Raw genomic sequence first — 13,310 nt, forward strand, 5'->3', positions numbered from 1 at the left:
ACTTTATATAGATGTCCGTCCCAAGCAAAATGTCCTCTAGAGATCCCGTGATTCCGCAGTTGTCACAACATGGACTTGAAGTCTGGCCATTGCGAAAAATAATATGTATGCAATGAATAAATAAGACGTGTATGCAATGCTTAGTCGAAGACGGAGATAGAGGATCTCAAGATGCTCTGGTAGCCATAGTGGTAGCCTTGATTAGAGTTATGGGTAGATGTTGAACAAAAAATTGTAATGAGCTGAAGGGTGAAGACCCTCTTTTATGCCGCACATTGAGTACATATCGCTTCGCCAAAGCTGAAGCCTCACTTTTGTGAAAAACACATTAAGAAATTTTATGTGATTATGGCCTTCGCGGGCTGACTCATCCGCCCTTTCATTAACTTTTATACCGCCATGTTCTGGATGTCATTAAAATGCTGTGACATGTCCAGCATTTGAAGCCAAGTTGTGTGAGTATGCTATGTCCTGAAATGAAATGTAATTGCTTGACATACTGCTTTTTGTGCAAAGGCTTTGCAATGCCGCTTTAGAGTCTGAAAATTCTACATGATTCTTGAAGTTGCCGTAGTACGTATTTAATCGCCTGTTTCATCGCATACAACTCAGGTGATGTTCCTGTCATTACTCTATCTAAACGACATGACAATGTCTGGCCTGTGGAAGGAGCAAAAAGGCCAAAGAATGAGCTATGTTATGTAGAGGAGCCGCCAGTAAATATGTGCCTCGTAGTATAGTATGCCCCTATCGTGTAAGCCAGTGCTGTCTCTATAATATTTGCTTGAGGCATGTTCTTCTTAGAACATGCTCTTCTTAGGCATGTTCTTCTTAGAACAGGACGACGACGAAGTGTCTTTTGATACAGCGTTGTTCTTTCTAGCTCCGGTTTATTTCTGGAAAAACCTAAGTTCATCCGCTGGTCCTCGCTCCCTGTTCGGTCGTAATGGAAGTGGACGACCCCGCACGTCTGCCGGCGACGGCGGCGTCAGCGGCGGCCGCCTCCAGGAAGCGGATCGGTCAGCAGAGCGACACCGACAGCGAGGACACCCATGTCTACTCTCTCAGCAGTGAGGACACTTCCGATGACGACTTCCAGCTTGTGCAGAGCCGCAGAGCGAAGAGAAGGAACACCAGGACCTCCTCATCGTTAAGCACGCAAACAGTGAGACAGACGCAGAGGCCGGACGCCAATACCATCATATTTGTGCCCCTGCTTCCCAACGTCAACATGAAGCTACTTAACAGGCAATCTGTGTCGATGTCACTGGAAGCCTTGGTGCCAAATGAAATATCGGACATTCGAGCGAACACCCGAAAAAATCTTCTGGCGGTTGATGTCCAGCATGCGGCTGCTTTGACCACTCTACGCAGCGTAACGGACCTCGATGGCATTCAGGTGCGCTCTTACATCCCTCTGGGATCTGACGTAGTCACCGGCGTTATTTACGACGTAGACGTCGCCATCCTTAATAACGATTTGCCGATTCTTATCAAGCCAGCCAATGATGAGGTCATCGTTGATGTTAAGCGGCTAGGCAGTTCACGCTGCGTGAAAATAGCATTCAAGGGTAAATATATACCCTCGCATGTTAAGGTTGGACACTTCAGACATGCAGTGCGGCCTTTCATTGCGAAAACCTCTTCAGTGCCGCAAATGCATGAAACTGGGACACGTGAGCAGCGTCTGCGAAAATCAGGCAGCATGCCCCCGCTGCGGAGAGCCCCACGCTGCAGATAAATGTGGCGCGACTGTAATGAAGTGTTCAAACTGCGGAGGATCACATGAAGCTTCATCGAAGAAATGCCCACATATTAAGAAGGAAATGGCCATCTTGAAAGAGATGGCGAGAGATCATTCATCTCATCGCGAAGCCGCCGAAAAAATCAGGAAGCGACGTTCTCGTCGCCGGCGCTCCTCAAGAAAGGCTCCTCAAGGAAGGCGCATGCCACTTCCTACAACACCACCTCCTCCTCCACCGCCTAGGCCAGACAATGTGGAAAGGACCGCGAACAGCAAGTCCACTGAGAACGCCACATCTGCCGAATCTTGGCCGGCTCTACCGAAACAACATTCACCAACAGAATCACAGCGAACTTTCGCTGGACAACCCTCGACGTCTACTGTAGGCGATGTGTGCGACCAAAACAGGCAGGTGGCTGATATGCTGCAATCGCTAATTACTACAATGCGCATTATACTGAAGAAGCTGCAAATACCAGCAGCTCGAAGCGCTCTGCAAATACTGGATGCACTAAATCCAGTGCTTGCAAGCATCGTTTAAGCATCATGGCTCGACCAATAGTCCCCTTCCGCACTGAACTTAAAAGTGCGTCGATCTTTCAATGGAATGCCAGGGGTCTAAGGACCCGTATATCAGACTTTCGCCAATTCATTTTCATAAATCGCTTCCCCATACTGGTCATTTTGCGAACCAAATACATCAACTCCACTCAGACTGTCCGGTTATGAATAATTCGTCTCGTCCACATGCGGTGCGAGCACGAAAGTGATCATCTACATCCGCACGGACTTAACATATGTCGCTAACGAGATAGAGCCTCATGACGACAACCAATATGTCTGCCTAAATGTCCAAAAGAAGAATGTGTAATTTACACTAATTGGAGCCTACATATCCCCAGCGGGTCACTTTGACGGCGAACGACTTAAGAAAATATTACTAGTGAACAATGGCCCCTGGGTTATCACAGGTGACTTCAACGCGCATCACCAGCTATGGGGAAGCACTAAAATTGACTCCAAAGGCAGGAGCCTTGCCTCCTTTGCTGCCGACCATGATTTGTGCTGCGTGAATGACGGCAGCCCTACATTTCTGCGAGGCACGACCTACAATAGCTGCTTGGACTTGACTTTGGTGTCACGGCGCTTTGCCTCGAGCGTCCGATGGTTTACAGACATAGATTTTTTTATTATGCTAGTTACAGTACATCAAAAATATGTGTTACAAAAACCAAGGAAGAAACGGATAAAACGTGTATAATCTAAAAACGCAAACAAATGACTAAAAACAATTAGTTAGTGGTGTTAGTAATAAAAGGCTAAAACTGTAAAGGTGTACTTTGATCTTAGCCAAAAGGCCGAGAAGCGATTTTTACAGACATAGAAACACATGGAAGCGACCATATACCAACATACATAAAGATTAGAGGAGTTGAGCAACGCTCCTCTACTGTGTTGCGTACAGTTGATTGGACAAAATTTAAGAAGGATATGGATGACACATGTCGGGAAGGCCTCTCACACACTATCGAAGAAGCAATCGCAGAGGCATTGAAAACATCCATCTGCTCGCTTACAAGGTCAGCAAGGCGAACAGACTTGGACATGGAACTGGAGAGGCTGCGTGCGGCACGCCGACAGGCGGAGAGGAGGTATCGGCACACGAAGTCCGTCTTGGATCTGAGGGCTTCACGACGCATACAAAAGAAAGTCCAGCGTCGCATGGATAAATTGGAAGATAAGCGATGGAAAACATTATGTCAGTCGCTTGATCCCCGAAAATCGCTCTCGCACATATGGAGAACGGTTAGGAGTCTTCGCTCATCTCCGCATCAAAGGAAGCCCTTCGCTGCTCTGGCTCTCTACCAACTCCGCTCGGAACTTCAAGTGGCTGAAGAGTTCTGTGCACGGGTTGCTGGGTCCGTGGCCATCATTACTGACGCAGCATTGAATGACATCCCTGAGGCACGTGTACCAGAAATGAACGTGCTATTTTCACTCGAAGAGCTCGATGCTGCGTTGGCGACCTGCAGGCGTTCTTCGTCACCAGGACCTGATGGCATCACGTATGCTGCCCTATGCCACCTTGGACATGACGCACGTGATGAGCTGCTCAACTACTACAATGAGTCTTGGCAGAACGGCGCCGTTCCTAAACAATGGAAATCGAGCCGCTTGATCCCCATTCTGAAACCTGGAAAGTCACCGCTTGAGATCTCATCATATCGTCCGATTGCGCTTTCGAGCTGCGTCGGCAAAGTGATGGAAAGAATGATTTTTGCCCGATTGGAATGGTACTTACAATGATTCAACATCTATCCGAACGCCATGACAGGCTTTCGTCGAGGTCGCACGTCCATCGACAACGTCATTGACATCGTAACATGGGTCCAAAATAAAAAAAGCATCAAGCGCCTGTCTGCGGCACTTTTTCTGGATATAAAAGGAGCATACGACAACGTCGCCCATGAGGCCATGCTAAACTCACTTGAGGCTGTTGGAGTTGGTGGTCGGATGTATCAATGGATTCGGGATTATTTGACTGAAAGGCGTTTTTTCTTACAGACCGAACACGGCCCAACTTCAGACCATTACATCTGCCGTGGTGTGCCGCAGGGTGGAATGTTGAGCCCTATTTTGTTCAACCTCGTCCTGGTAGGACTAGCGGATTACCTACCGCAGACAGTACATGTCTCAATATACGCCGACGACATTTGCATCTGGGCCTCTGCGGTGACACGCCCTTAGCTAAGAGCAAGGCTTCAGCGGGCGGCAACCATGACGGCGTCTTATCTCCGAGAACAAGGCCTCAGTGTGTCTACTGAAAAGTGCGCATTACTTGGTTTTACACACAAACAAATGTCATTGTATCCTGTTTCCATCAATGGTCAAACTGTATCCTATGTTAAGACGCATCGCTTTCTCGGCGTCATCATTGACCGCAACCTCTCGTGGAGTCCTCACTGCGTCTATCTGAAGAAGAAGTTAGTCGCCATTGCTCAGGTCTTCAAATTTCTCTGCGGGAAAAACTGGGGTACACCAGTTCATTCTATGTTGCAGCTGTGCAGGGTTTTGCTTCTCGGACTCCTACGTTACAGCCTACCAGTGTTGTCAAATGCATGCAAGACGAACTTTCGCACCTTAGAGAGCATACAAGGTCAAGCCCTACGTACGTGTTTAGGGCTGCCTCGGTGCACCTCAACAGCAGCAACAATCGCCATCGCGGTAGATGATATAATCCATACACATGCAGCTGTGGACTCTCTCAGAGCGCATATTCGCCATCTGTCAAGGATCCCCCACCATCATTTGGCCTCCCTACCAGCCGAGAGACCTCAAGCGACCTTTTCACGAGTGATTAGCGCTCATCAAGAGTGTATACTGGCATCTTTTACACCGGCGGCGAAGCCTTCCTCTCTCCTGTGGTGCCTGCGACAGCCTCAAGTGAATTTTGCTATTACTGGAATGACAAAAAAGTCCAATCATCCAGCGCCGGCTCTGAAGCAAGTTAGGCTCCTATTACTGCACCAGACGTATCATGACCACATTCATATATATGCCGATGGTTCGACCTGCCGCATTCGTCGTTCCAGTCAAGAACGTTACAGTTAAATTCAAATTGTCGCACACGACTACATCTACATCGGCAGAACTTGCAGCTCTCCATGCCGCTATGATGTACATCACCGAAGAGCCAACAGAAAAATGGGTCGTATTTTGTGACTCTAAGGCAGCCCTCCACAGTATCAAGTCTGCATTACGTCACAGAACTTACGAGCAGATGATATCTGACATCAGGGAAGTGCCCCACCATGCTCTGGAAAGAGGACACCACATTATATTTCAATAGGTCCCTGCTCACTGTGGCATCGTCGGCAACAACCTAGCTCACAAGGCTGCCCGGTGTGCCCACGCAGATACCAAGACGCGTCCGGCACCTTTGGCGAGGTCGGACGCTGCCAGAGAACTTCGCCTACTTGCACGCAAGAAGTCACAAGATCTCTAGATTTCAAGTGCCTTCAATTGCAGATTACGTAAACTGGACCCCACCCTACGGCTACAACTGCCATCTAGCCTTTCCCGCGGCGAAACAACCTTGTTGTGTCGCTTGTGGCTGGCAGTGGCTTTCACGAACGCATACTCCTACCGTATGGGAATGGCCGAGAGCCCGATGTGCGACTCCTGTGAGTGCGAGGAGACCATCGAGCACCTATTGTGTACCTGCCCTCGCTACGATGTCCAACGCCTCTCTCTGCGGGCAACTTTACGCAGACTAGACTCGAGACCGTTCACCGAGTCAAAGATACTCGGACCGTGGCCACAACCGTCACTGGCTCGAAAAGCGATTCGTGCACTAGTGCGGTACTTGAAGTGCACGGGCTTAAGAGACCGCTTATAGTGTCATTGTGCACGCTGTCCCTCCCACACGTACTCAGTACTTACTCTCTCCCTTTCTTCCTCTTTCTATTCCCCTTTCCCCCACCTCCAGTGTAGGGTAGCAAACCGGATGCTGTTCTGGTTGACCTCCCTGCCTTTCCTACCCTTGCTTTCTCTCTCTCTCTCTTCTTAGAGCTTATTCCAGGGATGTACTTCCGGATATGCACAGGAAACAGAAGCCATGGAGGGAACTGCAGTGGTATGAATTGTGGGGCTTGTTTGGGGATAATAAGTCGAATTTCGCCAACAGCTTACCCAAATCGGCAATTGGCCTGCGTTTTGATATTACCCAAGAAATTATTCTTGTTTGGACCGTGTGTCTTATATGTATGCGAGTTGTTTCCTGGTTTCGTAGCAGGTCAATTCCTAAAGACTGAGCCTCATCACCAAAACGTTATCACCGTATGGCGCATCGCCTAAGAGAATCACAGAAAGTTGCGAGGCTGGTCTGCGGTGTTTTCGACGGAAAAGAGGCTGGGATATGCGAGAGCGCTCGTAAAAAATAATTTATTGTACAATAATACTTGACTGGCACTTGTTGATGGCAAGGACGTGTTTGCCGTCCTCATTTGTTCTTCGCCCTGAGGAGTGCCCTTAACGGCTTGGCGCTTGACTGTGCACCGTTGGGTTAGATTTGCACCAGCGTTGAGGTCGATGCAGCCCCTGCCAGTCTTCAGCGAAGATTTCACTAGACACGAAATTCATTTGACGATTCGATCTGAAAATGAAACAGCAGCGGAAAAACCATGTTACAACTATAAAATCTGGGTGGCAGTTATAACGACTTGGCGTGACGAGTCTGAAGATTGGCGAGCTCCCAGGGCATGCAATCTTCGGTAGAGTGCGTTGATATATTCACTCTTGGCGTGTTGTTGGTCGGTCAATTTAATCCTTGGTTACGAGTTAGCATGCCTATAAACGGCTCAATTTTTATTGACTGCTAGTTACAATGGTCATAAGGCGATACATATATGCATTGAAGGCCCAAGTAGGATCTCCTCTTGAGCTCTAGCGGATACAGAAATTTGTAAAATGAAATGAAAGATATTAGCTTCAAGTGCTACATGTGTAATCACATTTTTGATACGCGATGCGTGTTATGTACAGAGCACAGATGTTCCTATGTGGCTCTTTTCATTGCGATGCAACTTGGGGAAAGTTGCGTGTTTTTGCGTATGTGCCCTATCCACGCAAGTTTCTATTATCACGTTGAAAGGATTTGGAGGCCGGCAATGGCCTGAATTAAGGCATAGGAAATGTCCGCATACGGACAACTGGACTGCCCGAAAACAGACACACACTACGACATCAAAATATTTAATGCTGTCCACATGTGCTGTGTGAAGAGATGACAGCGTGTGTCAAAAAGCCAGTCGTTACGTTGAAAGGGGCAGCATGAACGAAACGGCAGTGACCACAGTACGTTAATTCCCCGTGAATACGTGTAATTTTACAGTTTTCTGCTATACACAGGTACAAATAAATACTAGGTGGCTTTGTGCGAACCTTGCGGAAGTTCCTGAATTTATGAAAACCAAGTTACCGTCACCTGTTATAATCTTAGGGAAAGTCAGCCGCGAGGTTCATGTCTTTCCACCACAATTTTTCTCTCAAGACCTCAGAGTCAACGTTTCTACTGATGTTCAACTGTTGGAGAAAGTGGTACCGCTTTGCAATGAGCATGCCACGCAAGGACGACCATACGTCTTCCATCAAAACTCTGCACCTGAACCCGTGGATTGAGCGACACAAGGTGTGCGAAAATTTTCCTGGCCACGTCCTTCTTAATATGTGGCTCCCTAACTTTCCGGATACAAACCCGACGGTACATTGTGTATAGGGCTTTGTCAACAGGAAGTCATGCAAGGAACCTCGCGACACAATGAACTAGTTGAGGCAGCCATCGTGGACACAAGACCACCACCTAGAAGAGTCACTTCATGAACGCACGCAGACACTTTCAGGGACGCGACACCACCATAAATGAAGTTAAGGGTGGTTTTATTAAATACTTTGTTTAAATACTTAAATACATTGAAACAAATGTTTCATGACCTGAGTGCGAAATTTGGTTCGAGCATGTCTTTTTCCCAAAAGAAATGGCAGGTTTTCCTTCACTAAGCTGTTTATTCTTAAATACCTTTCACGCTCTATAATAAATTTGGCAGCTAGCTGCTACCACCAGGTATTGCTAAATATTCTGTATTTTTATTTAATGGCTTCTTTTGGAATAGCGTTTTCCGCGGCGACTGAGGCGGCGTTCTGGTGCTGAGCATAAAATTGTGAGTTTGATTCCCGGCCGCAGTCCGATGGAGGACACACACTAAATCGCTCTTCTGCGAGGAATTAGGTGCTCGTTCATTAAGAATTCCAGTCGGTCAAAATCAGTCTGGGGTTCTCTCTAGTGTCTGCCATAGCTCCTGTGCTTAGACGAGTGGAGATGCACGAATAAATCCGTAAATCAATCGATAAACAAGCTTTAAATCAGTTACGTTGTAGTCGAGTACTCAGAAAAACGCATGTAACAAAATATTGGGACAAACATTTAGGAAGATCCTTGTTTCTTTTTGAGGTCGTGTGATCATGAAATAACAATGACTGTTTTATGGTTATTTGCTTATTCATGAGCGCAACAAGACACACTACGCACCCGTATGCTGCAAGAACCCGTAAGTATTTCTTACCACTGATTCTTTAATGGTAGCCACCTCCCTTGATCTTGATGATGCCGATTGTGCCACCGTGGCCGCCTCCAAGGCCACCTCCAAAGCCGCCTCCACCGAATCCGCCCCCGAAGCCACCACCGAAACCTCCTCCAAGTCCACCACCGAATCCACCACCACTGTAGCCGAGGAGCTGTCCGCCGCTGTGCAGCTTGTTGATGTGGTGGATCGTCTTGACTAGATACGATGGCCCGGCCACGATCTTGCTTCCGCCCCCGAATCCTCCACCGAAGCCACCGCCACCAAAACCTCCGAAGCCGCCACCGCCACCGCCGAAGCCGCCGCCACCGCCGCCGCCGCCGAAGCCTCCATATCCTCCACCTCCGTGGCTGATGGCAACGCCCGTCACTGGAACGGCCGTAAGACCTCCGCCGTGGCCGCCTCCGAAGCCACCACCAAAACCGCCGCCGAATCCACCACCGAAACCGCCGGCTAGGGCGACACCAGCGAGCGTTCCAAAGACGCAAGCGATTGTCTGCAATGGTCATGAGAAAATGCGTATATGTGAAAATGTGTGAATATGTGTAGGGAGATCCCGCGACGTCCCGCGTCATAGGCCTAACGTGAAAGACGAGGTCATGTGCGGAGTTCATGTTACAATGAGTCCTGTCGAAGCAGACATCAGTCGACAGAAATTGCGTTCGCAAACAGCAACTATGATTACAGTGCAGGAAGATTGAGTTTGAAAATCAACGATAGGCTGCCGTTCAGTTTACATAGAAATTTTTTATGGTCAGTAGCGCCGCATATTTTGTTACATGCATACTGAACTTATTGTGATAACGCCGTCGTTTATATCATGTAATTTAAGTGCGGACGTATTTCCAGGCTTAAAGTACCTGTCCATGCGCCCCCTGCATTGCTAAGCAAAAGCAAAAGCGACAAGAATTTGTAACTTTCTCGTAAGTGCAGCAACCGCTTTCTAAGTATGCAAAGTGGCTCTGCTATGAAAAGCTGCAACCTCAAAATTAGTGTGTCGTGACAAACCGCGAGAATACTTCGTAATGCCGGAATGGGAAGCCGCGCTCTCGCGCAGAATTAGTTTTCAGTGTTGTGTACGTTTCTATAATGCTGCGATTACGTATACCCTCTTGCCCTGAGCAAAACCGTGTACTCTCCGAGGAATGGTCACACTGATAGTGTAGCGCGCTCTGTTTTGGGCTTCGCGCGCGCACGAAGCGTCCAGAGCAGCCGGCGGGCAACACTTGCCGCGCATGCCTATCCAGAGAGCTACAGCGGCTTTTTGCGTGTGTATTTTACTCCGTTCTGGTTCACCCACTACGTGATTCAAGGCAATGTCGCACAGAAGGAAAACGGAAGTCATGCTAAACCTGCTCCGCGAAATAGCGCGCTGAACAATTAATGTCGTACCTCGATTTCGTGAAGAGCTACTTCCAGCTCCACTTCCTCGAAGGGTGCGACGCCAATACGCGTGCCGCCACATGGCGTCCTTAACGCGTCGTTATAGACCGAATTTTGACCCCATTGCACTAAGCGCCATGTTCTAGTATTAAGAACGCCGCCGTGGAGGGAAACACGGACAGTTTCCTGATCTAATCCAGTTGTGATGAGAGCTGTGTCGAAGTCATTAGTAGAGTCGGTTTCCTTCAAGACTGTATCTTTTGCCCGCCTCAGGCTGCCCAATATGCCGGATCACTTTCCACGAGCAGAATGAAACGTAAGTTAGAACAAAATAACCTTTTTATACCTGTGAGCACTTCTGGAATATGCTATGTCTTTCTGTGTGATGCACCGTGAACAAAATTTGCCAGTGACATTGTTAAAAGATATAATTGCATAAAGCGTAATTGGTCATTAGACTATTTCTCTCTGAGTCAACTCTCTGGAATATAAATAACAAACGCTTGATAGAAGATTCGTTCGCATATGATTCTCTCTCATTGGGTAAAAATGTTTCGAGCTTCCTTCACACATTGATCAGCATTCAGTATAAAGAAATGTGCTGTGTTTTTGCATATCCGCGGTGCTCACTGGTGGCCAGCCAGGATTCATTGGTGTTTCTTTACTGTCGAAACCACACATTCATTTTCGTAAAAATTAAACTCCTGGATGGTATGCAGTGCATGGTATACGGCAGGTGTTTCAATTTGAATTTCAATGGACCACTGATATTTCCAAGTTAATTCGAGATGATTCAAAGGTTTCTTTTTGCCATAGTCTGCTGACTGTCAGATGCAGGATTTCGAGCTATCAATACCAAAAAAAAAAAAAAAAGCCTTTGAATAACTCACCGTCTCATTGCTGTATATGAACTTATTCACCTATAATCGCGTTCAGTAATTTTGTGTCATCGTGTATATATCCCTCAGGAGGGCATGACTCTCAAATGGCTAGAAATATAAATAGGAAAAGTGGCTGCAAGTTCAAAGTGTTGCGCCAACTATATTACGGAAATGCGCCCATCAAGCACTTGCAAGATACTGTTAATTCTGTCGAACCTCGCGGTAACTTTTCAAATAACCAACATACTTAAAAAACGTATCACACGCTGAATGCTTACGCGCAGTGCTGTAGCTTTGTAGCACGACTGTCTACAGAGCTGCTGCAACTAAGGGAAAGCAGCAGAAACAAGCATGCTCTCCAGGAAACGCGCACGCAAGCCGCTTTCAAACCCACGCATGCCTATTCTTACCAGAGCCTTCATGATGCGCGTGTGTGAAGCGATCTACCGGAGGCGACTAACGCTCTTCGGATGAACAGGCACGCTTTTATAGCGCGCGCAAACCAGATCCTCTTCTTGGTGCATTTGAGTTTTCCCGATCCCCTGTTTTGAATAACGGACGCTCTTTGTCAATTCCCTTGCCCTGCGTGTCCGTATCGGGCCCCGTGCTGCTCGGCTCTCTCGCCATCACGGCAGGTCTCAGCTCCCGTCGAGGGGGCTCCTCTCCTCATGTATACGAGCATCTCCGAGACTTCCTTCTTGCCGAATAGATGACGCCCGGTCGTACGCGAACAGCTGACAGTTGTCCGGGAGAGGCGTCGGCGAGGGTTCGTCACGGTGCGGGCGAGTGTGAAGTGCGCGGAAGCCTGTGGCTATATACTGCCTCACCTCCGACGCGTGCACTGCACGACTACCACACCGTGCATGCATTCTGCATGTATAAAACACGACCGAGTGGGCAGCGCGCGTTCCGTCTTTGTTGCCATTTATTCTTCGGGCGCGTTTACTACTCGTTTCTTCCTCCGTGCCGCTCCAGCAGTCCTTTGGCTTTTCTACTCGTGCATCTGTACGCAAAGCGACGCCGGTGTCCGGAACTCGAGAGCGAGCCGCCTGCATATGTCTGCACCTGCCAAACAGCCGGCCGAACCGCTGTTGCGGCTTTGTATTTCTATACTTCCGCATTGCTACTTGTTGATGGCCCATTCCCATAAATGTCTTAGGACGCGGGGCGTGGCATTCAGTGTGTTCTCCCGCCGTATTCCCATGTTCCCGCCTACTGCGTTCTCTGCGACACTGTTATTCATTGCAGAGGCATTCCACTGTCGCACTCAAATTATGTCGCCAATTGTTGCGTCTCCTGCTCTGACTCGTTGCTATCTTTCTGTCTTGTTTCCCTTACGGCAGGTGACGCAACGCAAGCCAGCGCAAAACAGAGGAGTAAGAAAAGAGGTATGTGTTTAACATGATGGAGTGGCTGCACGCAAGCCTAAATGGGCGCACGCTGCGCTCCAGGCTATTTCATTCTATAATAGAACCGTCCTAGTTCAGAGCCTTCGTTGGAGGCCCCAGGACATGGAATGGCGTGGTGTTGGTAGCGCAACTTTCTTTGTCCCAGCATCGCCGCTCGGCTGGTCTACTTTGCGGCGTTCCTCTTCTTCTTGGTTACGTGCATACTGCCTTCGCAAGCGCTGCATCAACCCTCTCAGGCCTGAGAATGACGCCTGCCGTTTTCAGCTTCTATAGGCAGAGACGAGGCTGCGAGGAGCGTCAGTCGCGGCTCCTGTAGCTGCGTTCTATAAGGAGGGGCCGCACGGCGTTACGGGGCTCACAAAAATGTGCGTCTCGTGCGTGTAGGAAGTGAGAAAGCTCCGCACGGAGGCTCGTTGCGTAGTGCGCACGCGTAATTGGAGCCGCCTATCGCGACAACGTGATATCCTGGAAGCTGTGGGCGGGGCGATTAGGCGATTTATGGAAGCAAACGTGCTCTCACGACCAAGTATAGCAAACGGCACCCAGCGGGTTATGTTGATTGATGACGGGAACATGTACTATACTGCCGGGCGAGAGCAAAAGGAATAGATGGCGGTTTGCCACCGCCCACCATATCTGAACAGCATGTCCGGATTGTGTTCTTCCGCGATTGCCATCTTTCCTCTTACAGTTTGTGTCGCTTTACATGGGCTGAAGACTTCTCTGGTCTTAAAGACCGTCTGGGCAGTTTGCT

At 48.5% G+C, this 13,310-nt stretch overlaps 1 protein-coding gene across 1 annotated transcript; it reads right to left on the reverse strand.

Annotated features, from left to right (window-relative positions):
- Positions 1 to 6,670: 6,670 nt before the first annotated feature.
- LOC126547159 (uncharacterized) lies at positions 6,671 to 11,589 on the reverse strand. The gene is made up of 3 exons (XM_055062597.2): positions 11,558 to 11,589; positions 8,866 to 9,379; positions 6,671 to 6,899 (listed from the first exon to the last, which is right to left on the reverse strand). The coding sequence occupies exons 1-2, from the start codon at positions 11,567 to 11,569 to the stop codon at positions 8,876 to 8,878; spliced, it is 516 nt and encodes a 171-aa protein (XP_054918572.1). The 5' UTR covers positions 11,570 to 11,589; the 3' UTR covers positions 6,671 to 6,899; positions 8,866 to 8,875.
- Positions 11,590 to 13,310: the final 1,721 nt, after the last annotated feature.

Source organism: Dermacentor andersoni, chromosome 1 (assembly GCF_023375885.2).
Source record: "Dermacentor andersoni chromosome 1, qqDerAnde1_hic_scaffold, whole genome shotgun sequence".
Taxonomy (NCBI): Eukaryota; Metazoa; Arthropoda; class Arachnida; order Ixodida; family Ixodidae; genus Dermacentor; species Dermacentor andersoni.